Consider the following 21,796-nt stretch of genomic DNA (forward strand, 5'->3'; position numbering starts at 1 on the left):
TCTGCCTGGCTCCTGCCTTTCTCAGTTCATTCAATGCTGATCTCCTGCAAAATCCCATCCCCCTCCTCACTCCATTGTGGACCCCAGGGAACCAGATCCCCATTCCCACCAGCGCATCCCAGGGAAAAATGGAATATTAATGCCCTGAGGATGCTCCCAAGGACTCGGTCCCTCCAGAAGCGGTTCCAGGGATGGGCTGAACCTTTGCAAACAGACAGATTTACCAAACACATTCCACAGGATTTAAATCAAGACGATGACAAATTGTTTCCTGAACCGCTGGGGCACCGTTGTGTTTTGTTTGTGTCCCTCTATTTATCCCCCTCTATGGATGTCCTCAGCATCAGAAGGACATGGAGCTGTTGGAACAAGTCCAGAGGAGGCCACGAGGATGCTCAGGGGCTGGAGCAGCTCCTGTATGGAGCCAGGCTGAGAACATTGGGGCTGTTGAGCCTGGAGAAGAGAAGCTGTGTGGAGACCTCAGGGCAAGTTTAAACTTGCTAATGGGCACAGGGCATGGTCCTGCAAGAGCACCTCCAGGGCTCTGCAGGTTGTGTAGCTCAAGCAGATGGATGATGCTCACATCATTCATTGAGGCACCACATCAAACCAATGATTTAGATGGACTCTTCCCCGGAGGAGGAGTTGGAGTAATTACCAGCACTAAATAAACTACTAGCTAGAGGAGAAAGGAGAATTCAAGTTGCGTTTGAAGGGGTTTTCAAGTGTTAAAAGATGGTTAAAGCATCTTTAAAGGCATCGGGTCGGTTTCTGGGAGCTGGAGTAAAGCTGTTCATCAATAATGAAGGAGCTGGAGCAGCAGCGATGCTGGAGCACTTGGGAAAATGCAATTACCATGATTGCCTTGTGCTCTGCAAACTGCCCCGGTGATTTGCTTCAAGGAAATGTCCAAATGCACTTAACAGCTCAAAGATCTCATTGCAGAAGATCTAATAAGCTGAGCCGAGCAACCTAAGTACTGGGAGGGGAAAGGAAAAAGCAAGTCTGACGAAGGGCTTTTAATTCATACCCGTCAAAACATGGCATTGCATGGCTGGGAACATCACTTCTGCCTCCTGGGCTCTCCTGCATCCCACCGGTGGCTGCAGTGCTCAAGGGTTCTGCTTTGGTTTATTCATCTTTAGTTAAAAGCAACCTCCTGCAAAAGGCTCGTGGGTTGTGGTGTGCTTGGGTGCTCTGCTGGTGGGGTGGCCTTGGGGTGCATCAGGATTTGGGTGCTCCAGCTGCTGTCTCCAGGCTCTGAGGACAGAATTGGGGCTGGGTCAGCCTGGAGAAGAGAAGGCTCCTGAAGGGGAGACCTTAGAGCAGCTCCAGTGCCTAAAGGGGCTGCAGGAAAGCTGGAGAGGGGTTTGGGACAAGGGCCTGTAGGGACAGGCCAAGGGGAATGGCTTGAACCTGCCCGAGGGGAGACTGAGCTGAGCTCTTAGGCAGAAGCTCTTCCCTGTGAGGGTGCTGAGGCGCTGGCACAGGGTGCCCAGAGAAGCTGTGGCTGCCCCATCCCTGGCAGTGCTCAAGGCCAGGTTGGACACAGGGGCTTGGAGCAAGCTGCTCCAGTGGAAGGGGTCCCTGCCCATGGCAGGGATTGGAGCTGGAGGAGCTTTAAGGTCCATTCCAACCCAAACCCGTCTGGATTCTATGACTATGAGGAGGACTGTCCTTTATAACGTGAACTCCAGCTCAACTCCACCTCTTCCTGCTCCACTTTGCTTGGGAAGGCTTAAAAGTGCTGGAAGAAAGGTGATGGCTGCTTTTCCTCTGGTGCAGAGCACTCCCAACACCATGTCTGCCTGGTGCTGGGGAGCACCTCCATGGCAGCACGGGTTTCATCCTGCACCCCAGTGTGTGTAGCCAGATCCTGCAGTGGACCCATGCTTTGGAAGCTGGATGAGGGTGCACATCCTTTGCACACCCCTGCTCACATCATGTAACTGAGACGTCCTTTGCACATCTCTGTATGTTCTGTGCATCCCCTGCTCTCACCCAGTGCTCAGCCTGCACCCCTCTTGTGCACACCCCTGCACCCCCTTGTGCACCCCCATGAACACCATCTGCACCCCTGTGCACCTCCTTTGCAAACTATTCCCCCCATGTCCACTCTGTGCACACCTCTGTACCCCCTTGCATGCTCCTGCACCCCCTTGTGCAGCTCTTGCACCCCTGTGCACACCCCTGAACACCCTCATGCAAACCCTGCACCCTCCATGTGCACCTCCTGTGCATCACCGTGCTCCTCCTTTGCACACCCCTGCACCCACTTTCTGTACACCCTGCACCCCGACGTGCACTCCCCATTGCTCGCCTCTTGCACCCCCTTGTGCACCCCCTACACTTTCCCTGTGTACCCCTGTGCACCCCTCTGTGCGTGCACCCTGAACCCCTGTGCATCCCCACTGCACATCACTGCACCCCTGCGTACACCCTGTGCACATCGCTGCACCTCCAAGCACACTCCTGCACTCCCTTGTGCATCCCTTGCACCCCTGAACCCCCTTATTCAAACCCGGCACCCTCCACTTGCACCCCCCTGCACCCCTCTGTGTACATCCCGCACCCCCCCGTGCAACACCCCTGCACCCCCCAGGCACACCCTGGTGCACCCCGTGCATCATTTGCACCCCCCTGTGCACCCCCTTGCGCACACCCTGCACCCCCGTGCAAGCCCCTGCACCCTCCTGTGCACGCACCTTGAACCCCTGCGCACCTCCTTTGTACACCCAGTACCCTCTGTGCACCCCCTTGTGCACCTCTTACCCCTCCTGCACCCCCTTCACCTGTTACACCCTCCGTGCTCCCCTTACCCCTCCTGCACCCCCTTGTACACCCCCATGCACCCACTTGTGCGCCCCCTGTACCCCCTTGTGCACCCCCGTGTGCACACCCATGCACTCCCTTGTGCATCCCCCCTGCACCTCGTTGCGCACCCCCTTACACCCCCCATGCACCCCCTGTACACCCCCATACACCCCCTTGCGTACCCCTTGCACCCCTACACCCCTGCCCCATGCACCCCCTGTACACCCCCATGCACCCCTGCACCCCCTTGTGCACCCCCCATGCACCCCCTTGCTCACTCCCCATGCACCCCCTTGTGCACCCACATGCACCCTCTTGCGCACCCCCTGCACCCCCCTTACACCCCCCATGCACCCCCTTTACTCCCTTATACACCCCCCATGCACCTCCTGCACCCCCTTGCGCACCCCCTTGCACCCACTGCACCCCCTGTACCCCCTGCACCCCCCTTGCACACCCATGCACCCCCTTGTACACCCCCCATGCACCCGTTGCGCACCCCCTTACACCCCCCATGCACCCCCTGTACACCCCCATACACCCCCTTGCGTACCCCTTGCACCCCCCTTACACCACCCATGCACCCCCTTGTACACCCCCCATGCACCCCGTCCACCCCATGCACCCCCTTCCGCACCCCCTGCGCCCCCCTTACATCCCCCATGCACCCCCTTGTACACCCCAATACACCCCCTGCACCCACTTGCGCACCCCCTGCACCCCCCTTACACCCCCCATGCACCCCCTTGTACACCCCATGCACCCCGTACACCCCCCATGCACCCCCTTGCGCACCCCCTGCACCCCCTTACACCCCCCATGCACCCCCTTGTACACCCCATACACCCCCTGCACCCTCTTGCGTACCCCCTGCACCCCCTTACACCCTCCGCACCCCCCTTACACCCCCCCTGCACCCCCTTGCGCACCCCTCACCCCCCTCTCCTTGCTCCCGCGCCGCCTCCCGCTCTGCCCACGGGCGCCCCCCAGCGGCCGCAGCGGAGCCTGCAGGGGGCGTTCCCCCCTCCCTCCCTCCCTCCCTCCCTCCCTCCCTCCCGCTCCTCTCCCCCCGCCCCGCTCCGTGGTGGCCGCTCCCGGCGCTGGAGGCCTCGCCTCAGGCGGGCTCGCGTTCCCTCAGCGGGGCGCTCCCGAGCCGCGCTCCCTCTGCTCCTTCTCCTCCTTCTCCTCCTTCGCCTCCCCTCAGCCTCGTCCCCGCCTTCCCGCCGCCGCCTCCTTTCCCTCCCCGCTCCCGAGGGCCGGGACTCGGGACGCTGCTCGGTCGCTGCCCGTGAGGAAGAGGCGGCCTTTCCCCCCCCCCCGTCCCCGCTCCCCATTCCCTCCCCTTTTCCCTCCTCCCGCCGACCGGGACTCGCCCTGCACCGGCAGGGAGACGATCGCTGCCCGCTCCTCCTTCTCCTCCTCCTGCAGCGGGGGCCGCATCCTGCTGCCGGGGGGAGGGAATTGATGTGGAGACCCAGCGCAGCACCATGCAGCCGCCGCCGAGGAAGGTGAGGGCCCTCCCGGGGTGTGTGGGGGGGCTCTGTGTGTGTATTAGGGGGGATAAGTGGGGCTTGGAGGCTGATTTGGGGGTGCTGGTAGCCATAGGATGTGTTTAGGGCAGAGTGCTGGGGTCTGGGGGTGTAAAGTGGGGTGGATGAGGGGGTTCGAGGGCGCCGGTGGGGAGGGGGGCCGCAGGTTGGGCTGTGCTATGGTGGAGCATGGAGGGAGGTCGGGTGAGGGAAAACAAGTGTTAGGAGGGACAAGGGGGGTGAACTGGGGGTTGTGGGGCTTTGGGGGGGTGTTGGAAAAGGGAAGGGGGGGGGTCTGGTGTGGAGGGGAGCTCTGTGGGTATGAGGAAGGCTGGTGAGGAAAGGGGGGGGCAGTGGGTTTTGGGGTACCCCCGATACCCGGTGCTTTAGCTCCAGATGGAGGAGAGCAATGGCTGGGCAGGGCTGGAAGGGGGGCAATGACTGCAGAGGTGGTCCGGCGGCTGTGGGGTGCTATGGGGCTGTGTTCGGGGGGCTCAGCTGCGTTGGGGTGCTACGGCGGCGATGGGGCGGTTGGCTTGGTGCAGGAGGTCACGCCTGGAGTTGATGCAAGGATGCGGGGTATCCCGGTATGGCTCAGGATCGACCAGAAACGGGCAACATCTGTGTGATGGGAACAACCTGCAGACGCACCGGGGGGGGCTTTTTTGTGTCCATGGGTGCTTTGCTTTATGGGGGGCTGGTGTGGGAAGGGATGTAAGAAGGAACGTAAGATTTGGTGCGGCTTCTCTGCATGCAGGTTGTTCTCTGTGCGACTTGAGCCGTGGTGGGGTCTTGAGCTATGTGCAAGTGCTGAGCCATGGAGATTTATTGGTTAGTTATGCAGTGGTGTGGGGAGAAAGGGAGAGCTGCAGCCGGAGGAGCAGGTCTCAGGATGGAGAAGCTGCTCTTTTACAGGCGCTGTGGAAGGGAGTTCTGTGGCTCTGAGCTTGGTGTGTGTTGGATATTCTCTGCTGCCTGATAAGGGCTGTAACCATTCACAGCCTGATTTGTTGTAGCTCGATGGGGTTGTTTGAGATCTCGGATGTGAAACTGAGGTTTCTTGGTGAAGGCATTGCAGGGGTTTGCCGGGTGGAGACCTGTATAATAGCGACTGGGAGAGCTTGGGAAGGGAGGAAAGCTTGAGACGGAGAATAGAGAAATCCCTTGTCATCCCCAGTAGCCCTGGCAGGCACTGCAGGGAGCATCTCCTTGGCTCATTCCTCCCTCTCGACCTCTTGTTTTGCGGGTGGACTCTGCTTTTGTTGAACCAGTTCTCATCTTTATTTCAGTTTGCATTTGGTGGCTTATTTATGCTACATGCGTGGCATTCTTTGCCTATATTATTCGAGATTATTTCCATTACATGGGTCATCTTGTGTGGGTTTATTTATTTTGAGTAGGGTTTTCTTTTTCATATACAGATAAAACCCCCAAATGCTCAAAGTTCATGTTAAAAATAGACATTTTTTTTTCCTGCTTGAAGTCACATACATGTGATTTTTAACTATTTTTGATATCGTGTGAAAAATGTGTCTTTATATAATGTTGGCTGAAGGGTGCTGGTTGCTGGGGCTTGTTTTCAGTGTTAAAATTGAGGAGGCTTTTGCTGGTTAATGAGATCTAAAGGCTTTTTGCCCTGCTACTGAAAAAGAGGGAATTTTGTGTCTTCTTCCTCTGTGAATTCTTCACCTCTTCCTGCATTACAGTAACTGCTTGGCATTTCTGCCCTCCCGAATGCATAATGTCTTCAGGTCATTTTTTAGGCCGATATATGGATTCCCTGTGATCACTAGAGGGCTTAAACACCAAGACCTCTTGTTCTATAAAACCAACAACAAAACAAGCCCCAGATTCCCTTCCAGAATCCAGTCATTCCCTGTACCTGTGCCAATGGTGCTGCCAGTTATCAGGTTGGTTCCCAAAGTACTGAAATCTTAGCTTTGTGATCACAAGGTTCAAAGGGAAATGACACCAATACGAAAAACAAAAGGTTGACCTTCTGGAGCCTTTTAGAGAGGCTCTTTTGATGTGATGCACAACCAAAATCCAGCTTGGTGTTTAAGCTCTCTTTAAATGATAGCAAGTGTAGGACAGTTCAGTACATTTCAAAATGGGCCTGACTTGCACTGTAGTGCTAAATATGTACATTATAATGTAATTCCCCCCCCATGGCCTATTTTTCCTGGTTTTGGTGGGCAAAACTCTTTTTAATGCACACAAGCTCCAAGGTTTTGGAATAAAATTGCACCTTTTGGTAATGGTTGGGTCCTAAGCATGAGGTTCTTGCCATGTGCAGTGTAAGCCTGCTGGGGTGACAGCACTTCTTGAAATCAGCCTTTTTGAATGTTAAACTGCGCTCTTAACTCTGTGTTTGAAATGTGCCATTTCAGAATAGGTAGAGGGCACAAACTGTGTCTTTTTCTTGTTGAAATCATTTAAACTCTCCAGCAAATATATGTGGTCTGTGGTTTGTTTTGTAGGTGAAAGTTACACAGGAGCTAAAAAACATTCAGGTTGAGCAGATGACAAAACTTCAGGCCAAGCATCAGGCAGAATGTGAGCTACTTGAAGATATCAGGTAAGGTTACAGCAAATGCTACCAAAAATTCCTTTAAGGTCCAGTTTTTAGAAGAACATTGGAGTTACAAAACTCCAGGAACTGACGATGGAATTTCCTCTTTGGATTTCCTGCTTTTAGGCTGTTAAAGTTTTGACACAGCTGGAAATTATAACTGGAGCTAACACAATGCAAACCATTTTTTCTCCTCTTCAATGGGGGAAATGGTAAAAAAAAAAAGCCCCTGTCACAAACAACATGTGAAAAACGTTGGTCTTTTCAGTAATATTTCTCTGTAAAATAGACCCAGATTTTGATTTACCAGTTGTAAGAGGCTGCTAAAATGATGGAAATATCTTAAACCCACTCATGATTTATGTCTCCTTTTAACCAACACTTTTAAATAGATTATATTTTCTGCCATAAGAAACTCAAATGAAGATATTTCCATATAGAATTTAAAACTCTTCCCAGGTGAAGATCAGTAGGGAAACAGGACATAATTGTGAGGGTTTTAGTCTTCATTTTACCTAATGTGGTTGCTCCTTTTGAAGTTAGAAGTTTGCTTTTAAGAAAACACAGTGGTTGGGGTATTGCTTTATGTGGAAGCTTAATCATTCCATTTGGAGAATCAATTTCTAGGATGGCTCTTCTGTCGAGTATTCTGCAGTAAGTCCTGTGCCATCCTGCTCTGTCTGGCAGTGTATAGTCCACCCATTACTTATTTAAACAAGATGCCTTGCTCTATATTTGTATATAAAATGCAAATGTGTTGCCTTTGACAGCTGCTGGGCTGTTTGTCTCGCTCTCCCAGTGTGCTCTCTTCATAAATCACACTGTGGAGGCTTGAACCTTCTCTCCCCTGTTTTTCTTCTGTGGGTGTTGAGACACTTTTTTGTCTGGGCAAGATCACAGCATTCATTTCCTTCGATTCAAATGAGTGGCTGTGCAGTGTTTAACTACCAAATGCTGAGTAATAAGTAACAGACTGAGCCAAGGAATTCTTTTCCCCCTGGATAGAAACATATTTTTAGAACATCCAGATCAGGTACTGCTGTTCTAGTCCAGGTTTTATTGGCATTTCCTATTTTTCAGGCGCTCATAATCACTTCAGTCTGTGTTCTGCTGAAAGATGTCACAGGCATTATTGGCCTGTGGTTACAAAGCCAGGAAAACATGTGAAAATGCCAACTGAAAAATAGTTTTCTTTCATGTAATTTAATTTTTCTACAGTTAATTTATAAATTTGGATGTTATGGATTAAGAAACTGGGTTAATATATTTAATTCACTACTACAGTCACTAGTGTGCCTAGTCTGTCCAGTAGTCTTGCTGCGAGCAATCTGCCTTTGTAGAATTGCTGCCTGGATTTACAGATTAAACATTCCTTAAACATGGAATGATGTGATAGGATAGGACAGCTCTGTTGTGTCAATGATTTATTCAAATATCAGATAACAGAATAAGAGAGAACAAGAGAATTTTTGCTTAAAATTAATGCAAACTTGCTTTGTGATGCAGAGCCCTTTTAATTGCGTCTTGCTGGGAAGGGGGAGCTGGGCTTTGAGGACTTGGTGGTGTTGGTGCTGTGCTGGCTGGTGTGTGACACTTGTGTGAGACGTTGGGTGTCAACCTCATCATCCCATTACTGGTGTGTTTATGACTGTATTCAGAATATGCAGCCACCGTGATTCCGGAATGTTCCAGAAAGCAATGCTCCCTGGAACCACACACAGGATCTTTTTGTCTCTGGAACAGAGAATGATTTTTGTGGAAAGCACCCTGCTGTTATCCCAAAGTATTAAATTCTAACTGAAAACTGTTTATTTATCAAGGCTTGGGAGAATTTGGGTCCTTTCATAACACTGTTGGAGCTTTTGGGCACTGCAGGAGTAGGACTTTATACTCTTTCAGTTGTACTGTTTGGAATTCTACAAACTCAACTGTTGCAGTGGCAGCAGGGAAGTCTGAATGCGTGGCTTGCAAGCTAGTGGTTAAGTATGCATTTAAAATTCACATTTAAAAGTGGTAAATAATTAAAACAATCTCTGTATTTATTAGCATATAAATGCAAGTATTCAAATCACACAGACAATCCTTAAACCATATGATTTGTATGGGATTTAAAACTCTTAATTACATTTTTTCTATCATTTTAGTTCAGTTTTGTATACAACTAAAAAGAAAGGACACAAGGCAAAGATCAGAAAGTTCTCTTATGAATCCTAGAAGAACACAACCATTATGTAGTGTATTAACAGATGATTTTTGGCAGCCCCCCAGATCATAAGCATACTTGCCATTCCAGTAGCTTTGATATCTTTATGCAAAACTGAGCACTGCTTTAAATGTTTGTAGTTTGAAGGCTTAAACTATGTCATTTGGAGAGGATGAAGACTCAACTACTGTTTATTCCAAACAGGATTCTTCTTGGTCAGGGTTGTGGCTTATCATAGAAGGCTCATCTTTATAGGTGTAACTACCTTTTCTCCAGCTCCTTTGCAGATATTTCATAGCCTCGAGGGCTGCACATAACCAAAACCACCCTGTTTATTTAAAATATATCATATTTTTGAGTGATAATACAGTGCTTTGTATGCAAGGGTGTAGATTTGACAGGCTGAGAAAGTTGGGGCTGTTCAGCCTGGAGAAGAGAAGCTGCATGGAGACCTCGGAGCAGCTTCCAGTGTCTGAAAGGGGCTACAAAGATGCTGGAGAGGGGCTTTTCATCAGGGACTGCAGTGATAGGACAAAGGGTGATGGGTTCAAACTGTAACAGGGAATATTTAGGTTAGATACAAGGAAGAAGTTCTTTACTGTGAGGATGCTGAGGCACTGGTACAGGTTGCCCAAAGAAGTGGTAAACGTGTGGCAGTATTCAAGGCCAGGTTGGACATAGCCTTCAGCAACATGTTCTAGTGTGAGGTGTCCCTGCCCATGGCAGGAGCTTGGAACTTGATGATCTTAATGTCTTTTCCAACCCAAACCAGTCTGTGATTCTATGATGTAGGTCCTGGAGGCTGGGAAGAAAAGGCAACATATTTTGCTTGTGGAAAGCATACCTGGGACTTGACACAACTGTGTGCTGGTTGAGTGGAAAGCTTTAGTGGGAGTTGGACAACTTTTGACACAACACAGTATCTATTTAAAAAGAAAAACAAATATCCATTGCGGTCTTAACAAACTCCGTTGTGTTTCTCTTCTTTGTGGAAGCTCAGTAGCAGTAATGCTGAATTATCTTTTCATGACTTGACAAGACTGTAATACAAAATGTGTTTTGAAATGTGTTAGCAAATCAGTTTAAAAATACATCTCTGTCTCTAGGATCTCCGTTTGGCTTTTGGTGTTACATTGCTTCAGACTTAGTGACTGGGGAATTTGTGGAACAAGTGATTCAGGATGCTTGTAGGCTCATTGGCTCCGTTTTAGGCATGACATATGTTTATCTTCTGGAGCTCACTGAAGCTCCCATCCCCTTTCATGTGGCAGATATGTACTGGCATTGCTATAACAAGGTTCCCTTTCTGCAACTGTGCTGCAAAAGGAGGTTTTTCCCCCCTGAAAGGTAAATGTAGGTTTTGTTGCTGTCCACCAGAAATCCTTCCAAGTTTCTCTATGTCTAGAAGTTACTACTTCACTCTCCACACCTGCCTGCTTTTAGGCAGCAAGTTATTACAGTATATTTCTTTTCCAGGGGCAAACTGTGTTCTGAATAGCTGAATTTAACAGAGGTGTTGGCATTTTTCATAGGTTTTCTTTTGGTTTTAAAGATTGCTTTGTATGATGGTAGCAAGTAAGTCACACATAGTAGTCTGAAGTTGCCCATGGTTTGCTGGGACATTGGCATGCTTTCCTTTTGGGTGTGTGCATGTGTCTGCAAAAGTGTAAAGCAGATAGCCCATATTTTAAAGCTGTACAATCTGTATTTTAATTAAATTTGGTATTTCTGTAATGTATTTGTATCTCTTATATGCCGTGGACTTTAGAAACTTGCTAGGTTGTAGTTGCTTTACCTTGAAGGGTATCTCAAGGTCTGTTTTGTGTGCCTTTACAGTTTTTGCTAGATTTAGATTAGATCTTAGGCAGAAGCTCTTCCCTGTGAGGGTGCTGAGGCCCTGGCACAGGGTGCCCAGAGAAGCTGTGGCTGCCCCATCCCTGGCAGTGTTCAAGGCCAGGTTGGACACAGGGGCTTGGAGCAAGCTGCTCTAGTTTAAAGGGTCCCTGCCCGTGGCAGGGGTTGGAACTGGATGAGCTTTAAGGTCCCTTCAACCCAAACCAGTCTGTGAATCTGTGAAATGGCTTTTTAAAAGCTTGCTTGCTTTCATGTTTTGCCAGACAGAGTGAGGGTGTAGTTTAATCTGTTCTGAAGCCTGGATTGCTGCTGAAGGGGCAGCTTTGCTTGCCAACTGTTTCTCCTGTCTCCCTGTAGCAGCACAAGGATGGATGAGCCATGTGGATTAGGGAGATCACCCACCTGAAGTCAAACCTTTCCTGACTTTTCTCTCCAAAAGGGGTATTCTTTGGATAAATCTGTTCCAGCTTCCTGTGTGGCTGCACAAGTGCTGCTGCTACCATGAGGGCTACGAGGAAGAGTACGTGAGGAAGGAGAGGGAAAGCAATGTTGTACAGTAGCATTGAAGTCACTGAGTAACCACAGCCTCCCGCTCCCAATTCCTGCTGCTGTTTTGGGAACTACAGAGCTGGAAAGGCCTCTTTATTTGAGTCTTGGCTATTTTTTGCTGTCTGGATGTGTTGAGCTAATGTTGCTTCATTATTTTAAGTCTGTTGACTGTGTAGTGTGTTGAAAATAGATGTGAAGATTCCGTGACTTCTGGCTGAGATGGATCAGCAGTACAGTCCTTGCATTCGTTGGGTCCTGAATTTAGCTTTTCAACATTCAACAAAATTCAGAGTGGAAAAGGAACTGCCAAAATGGTAAGCTCCTCACCTTTGTGTGCTCCTCATCTGGATGCATCAGAACATCTCTGTGGCCTCCTCTGCACTCATTCAAGAGCTCCACGTCCCTCTTGTGCTGCTGCCCCAGAACTGGATCAGGGCTGCAGGGGGGGTCTCCCCTTCACGCAGCAGAGGGGCAGGATCCCCTCCCTGAGCTGCTGCTCATGCTCTGGGGGTGCAGCCCAGCACACGGGGGGGTTCTGGGCTCAGGCACACACTGAAGCCGGGTCATGGGGAGCTTCTCGCCCAACACCCCAAGTCCTCAGGGCTGCTCCATCCAGTCTCTGCACAGCCTGTGTTTTCTGTCTTCCATCCTCTGATGATTGCATCCTCCTGCTGATTAGTCAACTTGTTGTTTTGTTTTTCCTCCCAGACACTTAATCTCTTCCCTGATCCTTTCTTGATCCAGTTCTTACTTTGTGAACTTCAGTTGTTGGGCATCACCTCTGTTTCCAAGGTGCTTTTGTGTGTCATGTTCAGCAGTACCACTTCTGCTTGCTAGGGCTGTTAAGCCTCAGTTTACTTTCTAAGATGGAAGAACTTCTTGGGTCTTCCTTAACAATCTCAGCCCTCTCTGATCTCAGAGGCTGTTTCCCTGTCAGCTGGGCTGTCACTTCCCTTTGCTCAGCTGAGGCATAGCAGGATAGATGTGAAATGTGTGTGTGAGGGAACAAGGAACTTACTGGGGGTTTGTGCTTATGTGTTCAGGATGAGGACAAAGTACTTCTTCAACGTCTCTGACTTGGTGTCTCATTCCTGTCATAACAAGCCTTAAATGAACAGTATAGATAAGGAAAAAGAAGTATGAATGAATATATATCTGCAGATAGCTGGTTACTGCTAGTTTTAACATGTCATTTTATGTATTGAGTTATGCTCCACTTAATAGTAAGCTTTTGGTATGAATAAACTTTGTACTCTCTGCTGGAATTCAGCTGTGCTTCTGTAACTTCACTGATGATGTTAGTAGGTTTGTGATAAGGTTTACAGCAACTCTGGCTGTGAGTCAAGCTACTGAAGTAGAAACTAACTGCAGTTCCAGTTTTAAATACAGCAAATCTAATAGAGCAGCGACAACACAGATCACTTAACAGGTAATTGTGTTAGGGAATAGTCTCGTCACCGTATGGATAGTGCTGCAGGAGGATCAGTAACTGGGAAATAAAACTGTAGAACATTTATTTAGATACGTATACAGCCGTACATATTAGGGTGCTGAAAATTGAGGAGAAAACTTTACTTTTCCTGCCCTGAGGCAAAGGGGTGGTGAGGAGTTTCCCTTTCTTCCTGTTCTTCCTCCAGCTGCAGGGAATGCAGTTTGTTTGGATGTTCTTGAACCCTGTACTGAGCTCTAGAGCATGTTTGCCTCAGGCTGGTATCTGACAGGGCCCTATTTTCCATGAGACCAGGTTGCTCCAAGCTGGATCCAATGTGGCCTTAAACACTGAGAGGGATGAGGCAGCCGCAGCTTCCATTGTCCTTTATACTGCTCAGAAGCTCCTCCTTCATCACCACAGTTCCTTTTTCCTTCAAGGTCATTCAGTCCATTCACAGATGCAGTGCTTGCCTCTGGTGTTGGTGGCTTTATTTCAGCAGGAGCAGAGGGATTTTTGTGTGCTTCCAGCTTCTGACACCTTCAACCTACCAAAGTGGAAAACAGAATTAGGGAGACTCATGGAAACTTATGTACAATGTTGTTTGAGTCAGGCTTGAAGAGGATGGCTTTGTACAAGCAGTGGATCTACAAGTTTAATATTTTACTTTAAAGCTTTCCATTTTCTTAGGAATTGGTGCTGTTTCTTCCCTCTTGGCTTGTTCTTTCTCACTACTAGTGAGTATTGTGAGTTCCTTATTTATCCCCCCTCCAAAGCTCAGTTCAATAGCTGAGCAGAGAGCATAACTCTTTGCTAGAACACTAAATATATATAAATCTCAGAACTCTGGAGAGAACTCAGTGGTGTTACTCTGAATAATATTCCATATAAAGCTACCACAGGCTCTGTGGTCTGGGCACGTTACCTATAATTAGGCAGCGCTTTAATGAGATGCTCACATTCTTGATGGAATTAAAATCTGGGGATGTTTTGACTGGAACTGTTTGAGGGAAGCTTGGAATGTACCTAAAAAAACTGTTGCTACTGGGTGTGGAAGTCCAAGTTTTGAGCAGAAAAACCCAGGTTTCAGTATAAACACAGCCCCAGTGTAATGCTTCAGGCCTGTCTTGGCACAGTGACATTGAGAAATGGGCCACACTCCTTCAGTATTTGTTTTATCCCTGACATATAAAATGCAATACATCTTCTGTTTCACTCTTTCCAAGTAGCTTTAGTGTCGGGTGAACTGATGAAGGGGAAATCATCAAAAGATGATTGTTCTGAGGTTTTATAATAGTGTAAAAACCCCCCAACAAACCATTTCTCACATCAGAAAGAAACGGAATTTCTTCTCTCCATTTTAGCTTCAAGGTTTGCATTTGAATGAGCTTTTGTTTATTAAAGCAGTTCCAGCACATGCCATGGCAGTCTGATTTCTTTAAGGGCTTGTGTTTTTTTTAGGAGCTTTCAGGAGAATTCAGGCTTCTTACATTAGCTGTGAGCACTGTGCTGTGGTGTGCATTTGTCGTGGAAGGCAGGAAAAGGAGGATTCTGGTTTGAAGTACAACACACACTTTCTTTGCCAAAAGTTGCATTTTCAGTGTTGCCTCTGCTCCCTTTTTAAGAATCAATTCTTTAGCTGCAGAGAGCTGTGCGGGATTTTATTTCTTTCTGATTCTGTTTTCTGAGTCCTGTGTCCAGCTCTGGGGCCCCAAACACAAGAGGGACGTGGAGCTGTTGGAGCGAGGCCAGAGGAGGCCATGGAGCTGCTGCGAGGGCTGGAGCAGCTCTGCTCTGGAGCCAGGCTGAGAGAGCTGGGCTGGGGCAGCCTGGAGAAGAGAAGGCTCCTGAAGGGGAGACCTTAGAGCAGCTCCAGTGCCTAAAGGGGCTGCAGGAAACCTGGAGAGGGGCTTGGGACAAGGGCCTGTAGGGCCAGGCCAAGGGGAATGGCTTGAACCTGCCCGAGGGGAGACTGAGCTGAGCTCTTAGGCAGAAGCTCTTCCCTGTGAGGGTGCTGAGGCGCTGGCACAGGGTGCCCAGAGAAGCTGTGGCTGCCCCATCCCTGGCAGTGCTCAAGGCCAGGTTGGACACAGGGGCTTGGAGCAAGCTGCTCCAGTGGAAGGTGGCTGGAGCTTGGGGTTGGAGCCTGATGAGCTTTAAGGTCCCTTCCAGCCCAAACCAGTCTGGCACTTTACGAGTCTGTTCCTCTGCTATTGAAGCTGATTCTGTTTTAGTCTGGTTCATGGTCCATTACATTCTGTCTTGCGGGCACAGATTCTCAGCTTTTGCCTCCGCGAGGAGGGTGTGGTGGATAGCAGAGACACTATTACACCACCAGACCTGGTTTCTTTCACTGGAGTGTTCTTGACCGCATGTCAAGCTGGCTCAGAACAAGTTCCATTTATGCCGTGCTGAAAATACCCTCTGGCATGCTGTGAACAGTGACTGTTGGCAATGCTGATGTTTGTGCCACAGAACTGGAGTTAAATCAGGAAGTAAAAACTTGTCTGTGGTCCCTCATGCGAGTGGTGTCACAGGCTGGTGTTTCTGAGGCATAGTAATATGAAAGAAGATGCTGTTCTTCATAGGAGATGATGTGACTTGGAGAAAATGATGGTTGTTGTTGTATCAAGTAGTTTTCATATTTTTACTTTAATGTTATAATTGAGACCTGTGTGTATTTTGCATCTCGTAAAGGTCACTTGAACCTCATAGAGAATCAGGATCCCAGACTGGTTTTGGTTGGAAGGGACCTTAAAGCTCATCAGTTCTAACCCCCTGCCACAGGCAGGGACCCCTTCCACTGGAGCAGCTTGCTCCAAGCCCCTGTGTCCAACCTGGCCTTGAGCACTGCCAGGGATGGGGCAGCCACAGCTTCTCTGGGCACCCTGTGCCAGCGCCTCAGCACCCTCACAGGGAAGAGCTTCTGCCTAAGAGCTCAGCTCAGTCTCCCCTTGGGCAGGTTCAAGCCATTCCCCTTGCCCTGTCACTGTTTGTTCTTACAAAAGGTATCTTCAGAAACACAATATATGTTAGAGACATCTTTGGCCAGTCCTCTGATGGTGCATTGTGCACAGTTCCTTTTAATATCCAATTTTCTGAGTTCAGGTCAAGTCTGGCTTCATGGTCAACAGCGGATGGCTGGTCTCATCTCCCGTCAGGAGACCTTGAGAACTTTGTGCCTTTTCAATGCTGGTGAGTGGGATTTTTGTCCTCACAAACGAGGGAAAGGACATTAGCAGATCACAGGTCATGTAAATACATTTCATCGGGGAGGCAGAGGTAAAACGGGGTTTGGGTGGGGTTTATAGAGGCCAGTGTAGTGTGGTTATCTGGCCTGCAGAGACCTGTGTTACTGTGTTGATCGTGGGGATGAGTTTCTCCTGCTTCTACTAGACTCTTAACCTGGCTGTCATCTTCTATTACAGTTGGTGATTTTCATTTTATGATCCATGTGCATCTGATTGAGCTGAGCTCTTAGGTGGAAGCTCTTCCCTGTGAGGGTGCTGAGGCGCTGGCACAGGGTGCCCAGAGAAGCTGTGGGTGCCCCATCCCTGGCAGTGCTCAAGGCCAGGTTGGACACAGGGGCTTGGAGCAAGCTGCTCCAGTGGAAGGGGTCCCTGCTCGTGGCAGGGGTTGGAACTGGAGGAGCTTTAAGCTCCCTTCCAACCCAAACCAGTGTACTTTTATCTTCTAAACTCAGTGAGCTTGTTGAATCTTCTTAGGCACTTACTTCATTAGGGAAGAATGCAAAAAAAGGGGGTTCTGCATTCATATGTTTAAAAAAGGGCAAAACCTAATCAACCCATAGTCATTCCAGTCAAGTACTTGCAGTAAACAGAAGTGGTGTGTAATAGCTGAATGTGGTGCTTTGCTGCTTGGGTATTTTTTTTTATTGCAGCCTTTAAAATTTTAATAACTTTTTTCCAGAACACATTATAGGAACCTGTTAAGTTAAAGGCTTTTTATTGGATTCATGTTTGTAAGTGGTTGTGTTTCTGTCTGAAATAAACAGAGATTTTCTAATCAATAATTGAGGAATGAGAGAAAAAGTAACTAAAGCCTAAGGTATCGAATTTTAATTTTCCCCTTTTGTCAGCATTGCAGATTCTATTCTGTTTTTAAACTTGTTCTTAATATTCACAGATGTCCCTTGTCACAGTCTATTGAGTTACCTGAAGTGTTCCATTCTTCGTGCTTGTGAGAACATGGTCAAATCCCATCTCCAGTGGCTCCAAGCAGGTTATTCATGTGCATCTCTGTCCCTGTGTACTTCCTCCCACAACCTCTGTTAATGAGGGGGACAGAACATGTTGGTGTCTGGCTTGATGAGAAGAGCTCAGTCATTTGTGAGGTTTTAAAGATTTATACTGGTAAAGTCACTAAATATAATTATTTAGAATCATAGAATCTTAGAATGGTTTGGATTGGAAGGGACCTTAAAGCTCATCAGTTCTAACCCACTGCCACAGGCAGGGACACCTTCCACTATAGCAGCTTGCTCCAGGCCCCTGTGTCCAACCTGGCCTTGAGCACTGCCAGGGATGGGGCAGCCACAGCTTCTCTGGGCACCCTGTGCCAGCACCTCAGCACCCTCACAGGGAAGAGCTTCTGCCTTATCTCCAACCTGAACTTCTGTTTCAGTTTGAACCCATCACCAGTTGTCCTGTTGATACAGTCCCTGATGAAGAGTCCCTCTCCAGCATCCTTACAGCCCCCTTCACACACTGGAAGCTGCTCTGAGGTCTCCACGCAGCTTCTTTTCTCCAGGCTCAACAGCCCCAATGTTCTCAGCCTGGCTCCATACAGGAGCTGCTCCAGCCCCTGAGCATCCTCGTGGCCTCTTCTGGACTTGTTCCAACAGTTCCATGTCCTTATGGTGAGGACACCAGAACTGCACACAGTGCTGCAGGTGGGGGCTCAGGAGAGCAGAATAGAGGGCAGGATCACCTCCATACAATATTGAGCATAAAGAAGTTAGTTTTTGGCCTCTGCTGTATTCTGTTTGCATGTTTAGAGGGGAGGAATTAAAGGGAGAAGGCAAAGAACCAAACAGTCCACATTTTTTCTTGAGGGTATGATACTCTAAGCTGGTCTTAGATCAAAAGGGCTTTTAAAGATGTTTGAATAGAAGAAGAAATTAATTTGTGCATTTCGTGAGACATTCCTGGCAGTATTTGGGAAGGCTGGAAATTTGAAGAATGACTTGGAATTACTTTCTAAGGGTAGAAAAGGCAGAAGAACTGTGGTTTGAATTGAGAGCTTGAGAATGACAGTGATGAGGGCCTGAATGTTTTATTAAATAAAATGGACCCAAATGCCCAAATATTTTTCAGACTTTTAACAACATAGTAAAATGGTTGTTTTAGTAATTGAGAATTCCTACCTTGAAACATCACCCTATGTTGAATTTCTGTTCATGTTGGATGTAAAATCAAAGTTTGTCCATCCTAAAACCAGGCAGAGGAGAGATGCTGGAATGGCTTGAGGCTGTTCACTCTGGGGAAGAGAAGCTGCGTGGAGACCAAGGAGCAGCTTCCAGCGTGTGAAGGGAGATGCAAGGATGCTGGAGAGGGACTCTTCATTAGGGACTGCAGTGATAGGACAAGGGGTGATGGGTTCACACTGAAACAGGGGAAGTTCAGGTTGGAGGTAAGGCAGAAGCTCTTCCCTGTGAGGGTGCTGAGGCGCTGGCACAGGGTGCCCAGAGAAGCTGTGGCTGCCCCATCCCTGGCAGTGCTCAAGGAAAGGTTGGACACAGGGGCTTGGAGCAAGCTGCTCCAGTGGAAGGGGTCCGTGCCTGTGGCAGGGGTTGAAGCTGGATGAGCTTTAAGGTCCTTTCCAACCCAAACCAGTCTGGATTTCTGTGAGGTGTGAATTAACCATAATCTTTATAAAAGCAGCAATAAGCAGAATGAGGGTGTGGAGTTCCAGCAGCTGCTTTTCATACCAGTGGTGTCTCCCCAGCCTGGTTTTAGCCAGTCTTATCTCTGCCTGTACTTTGCTCCCTTCCAGCTGTGTTGCCGCTTGTCAGAGAGGGTGTTGATGGCAGCTGCTTTACACCTTGTTGTAATGTAATTGGTTCTTAGAAAGTTTTCTTTCATCTTCATCGATTTTGTGTGATTGTTTCTATCTCTGTGAGATCTAAGCTGCCTAAAGAAAAGGACAAGCAAATATAGCTGCTTAGTAACACCTAACTTGAAACAGATCCTGCTTTTGAAGTTCCTCTTCTTCTTGCCCTGTTCTCAAGGCTGTTAGCCCACAGAACTGTGTGAGAGGTGCAGGGCACAAGTGTTCACATTTTCCATACAAGATCTGCTACAGTATTTTTATGTTTGTATGGGTGTTGGAATGCTGGAGAGGGGCTCTTCATCAGGGACTGTATCAATAGGACAAGGGGTGATGGGTTCAAAGTGAAACAGGGGAAGTTCAGGTTGGAGATAAGGAAGAAGCTCTTCCCTGTGGGGGTGCTGAGGCGCTGGTGCCCAGAGAAGCTGTGGCTGCCCCATCCCAGGCAGTGCTCAAGGCCAGGTTGGACACAGGGGCTTGGAGCAAGCTGCTCCAGTGGAAGGTGTTCCTGACCATGGCAGGGGTTGGGACTGGTTGATCTTCAAAGTCCATTCCAACCCAAACCATTCCATGATTCTATGATTTGAAGCTCAGGCTTTTCTGCTGAGGAGGAGAACATAATCCATGCTATTACATGAGTCTTTCACCTGTAAGCTTGCAGAATTTTTGAGGCCAGTATCCAAAGACTGGTTAAAGTTGGTGTTTAACCTACGTGTGGCAGGAATGAAGTGACTTCACTATCTCTAACGCAGGGGGATTAAGTCTTATGTTTTCCGTTGCTCTGTAGCCACTACTGGGCTGTAGGCACACAAGAAATAGTATAAGTCTACGGGAAGATAGATCTTGAGCATCATCTAGTGTGTGGCTGAAGCCTGATCAAAGTGATCTTTAATTCTTTCTTCTTCATGTGATTCCCATTTGTGCTTCCTTTTCTTTCGGTGAGAGATTGCTCTCTTCCTTTTTGCCTTTACAAATGCGCCTGAGTGCGAGTAGGAGTGAAGATATGTTTCCTTTACTTGACATCAAGGATGGTGATGTTGTTATTCCTGATTTCCTGCAGAGACTTGGACTTCTGACCACTTGTATTGTGTGTCCTGCAGCCAAGTCACCGTTACCGCAGAGCTCTGTGTGCCAGAGGAATGCGGCTGTTGACAGTGGTCTTTGTTCTGGGGTTTGGGGTAGTCTTTTAAACACCCCAGGCCAGGATTGTGGAGCACGTTGAGCTTTGATCTTTCCCAGAAAGTTCGATTCCCTTAGCAGGGGTGCTTTGATGTTCTCTACTTGCTGAAGCTGATGAATGCCAACTCCTTCGCCATGGAGGTGCTCCATCCAGTTCATAGCTGAGACCAGATCTTTTCCACCAAAGGAATGTTCTTATGAATCCAGGCACATCCAAATATTGCTCTCAAATGAGCAAATACACCTCTGTATTGTACAAATTTATCTGTTGAAAAGGTCAACAAGGGGATCTTGCCCCATTTGCTGTGCTCTGGGGAGAACCCCCCTGCAGTCCTGATGCAGGTCTGGAGCAACAGCACGAGAGGGATGTGGAGTTCTTGGAGCAAGGCCAGAGGAGGCCACGGAGCTGCTGTGAGGGCTGGAGCAGCTCTGCTCTGGAGCCAGGCTGAGAGAGCTGGGCTGGGTCAGCCTGGAGAAGAGAAGGCTCCTGAAGGGGAGATCTTAGAGCAGCTCCAGTGCCTAAAGGGGCTGCAGGAAAGCTGGAGAGGGGCTTGGGACAAGGGCCTGTAGGGACAGGGCAAGGGGAATGGCTTGAACCTGCCCGAGGGGAGACTGAGCTGAGCTCTTAGGCAGAAGCTCTTCCCTGTGAGGGTGCTGAGGCGCTGGCACAGGGTGCCCAGAGAAGCTGTGGCTGCCCCATCCCTGGCAGTGCTCAAGGCCAGGTTAGACACAGGGGCTTGGAGCAAGCTGCTCCAGTGGAAGGGGTCCCTGCCCATGGCAGGGGTTGGAACTGGAGGAGCTTTGAGGTCTCTTCCAGCCCAAACCAGTCTGGGGTTCTATGATTTTTAGACCTCTTTTCCCTCTACGTTCAGCAGGTCAGTTCAGTGTTAGGCTGGATGGGGCTGGGCTCTGTTTTGCTGACAGAGCTGGATAGATGTTAGAAATGTTATGCCTTATCTTCACCTCACTGTGCTAGTGAAGTGCCAGGGCAGAGGCAACCTGTGTCAGCAACTGTGTTCTGCTTTACTATAGCTTTTAGTTTCATTCAGGAAAAATAAGTCTTACTCTACAACACTTCTGCTCCCCCCTCCAAAAGTGCTGTTTTCATAAGTGAATTTCCAATTTAGTTGTATTAAAAACTGATTCTTAATTCCCAGTTAAGCAGCTGAGCTGTGTTTGCCCTTGGGGAAGATTATCCCCTGCTGGGTTTCCTGTTCCAAGGTGCTAGCAACAAATGGTGCTACTGCAGGTTGTGAGCAAGACCAAGAGAAGCTGGTGGCAAGCAGAAAAGACTTCTCTCATACTCCTTCAAGTCTCTTTTCCAGGAGGCTGGTTGGCAGTAGACTGAAGTTGCTGCTTTTTGGGAAAAGGTTGATGTGGGACTCTGGGTTTTCTCTCCCTGGGGTAGGAAATGATCAAAGCAGAATTGGAAATGATTGGTTGTACTGGAAGAACCTTTCCAGATGAAGTAGGTAGAGGTAAGGAATGCTACCATTCCAGAAGAAGCTGAAGGAGGTGATCCTGCCCCTCTACTCTGCTCTTATGAGACCTCACCTGCAGCACTGTGTGCAGTTCTGGTGTCTTCAACATCAGAATGA

At 48.6% G+C, this 21,796-nt stretch overlaps 1 protein-coding gene across 2 annotated transcripts in view; it reads left to right on the forward strand.

Annotated features, from left to right (window-relative positions):
• Nucleotides 1–3,987: 3,987 nt before the first annotated feature.
• The window catches only part of FCHSD2 (FCH and double SH3 domains 2), a 146,854-nt gene continuing 129,045 nt past the window's right edge, over nucleotides 3,988–21,796 (forward strand). Inside the window, exons 1-2 of one of the 2 annotated variants that reach the window (XM_061351398.1) lie at nucleotides 3,988–4,322; nucleotides 6,824–6,921. In XM_061351398.1, the coding sequence (XP_061207382.1) occupies nucleotides 4,302–4,322; nucleotides 6,824–6,921 (119 nt within the window). In that variant the 5' untranslated portion in view covers nucleotides 3,988–4,301. The remainder of the gene's footprint in view (nucleotides 4,323–6,823; nucleotides 6,922–21,796) is intronic. The other variant, XM_061351399.1, reaches the window with a different exon arrangement.

This window comes from Neopsephotus bourkii, unplaced genomic scaffold (assembly GCF_033783945.1).
Source record: "Neopsephotus bourkii isolate Nb327-2 ecotype Australia unplaced genomic scaffold, CSIRO-AGI_Nbou_v1 NB_580, whole genome shotgun sequence".
NCBI lineage: Eukaryota > Metazoa > Chordata > Aves > Psittaciformes > Psittacidae > Neopsephotus > Neopsephotus bourkii.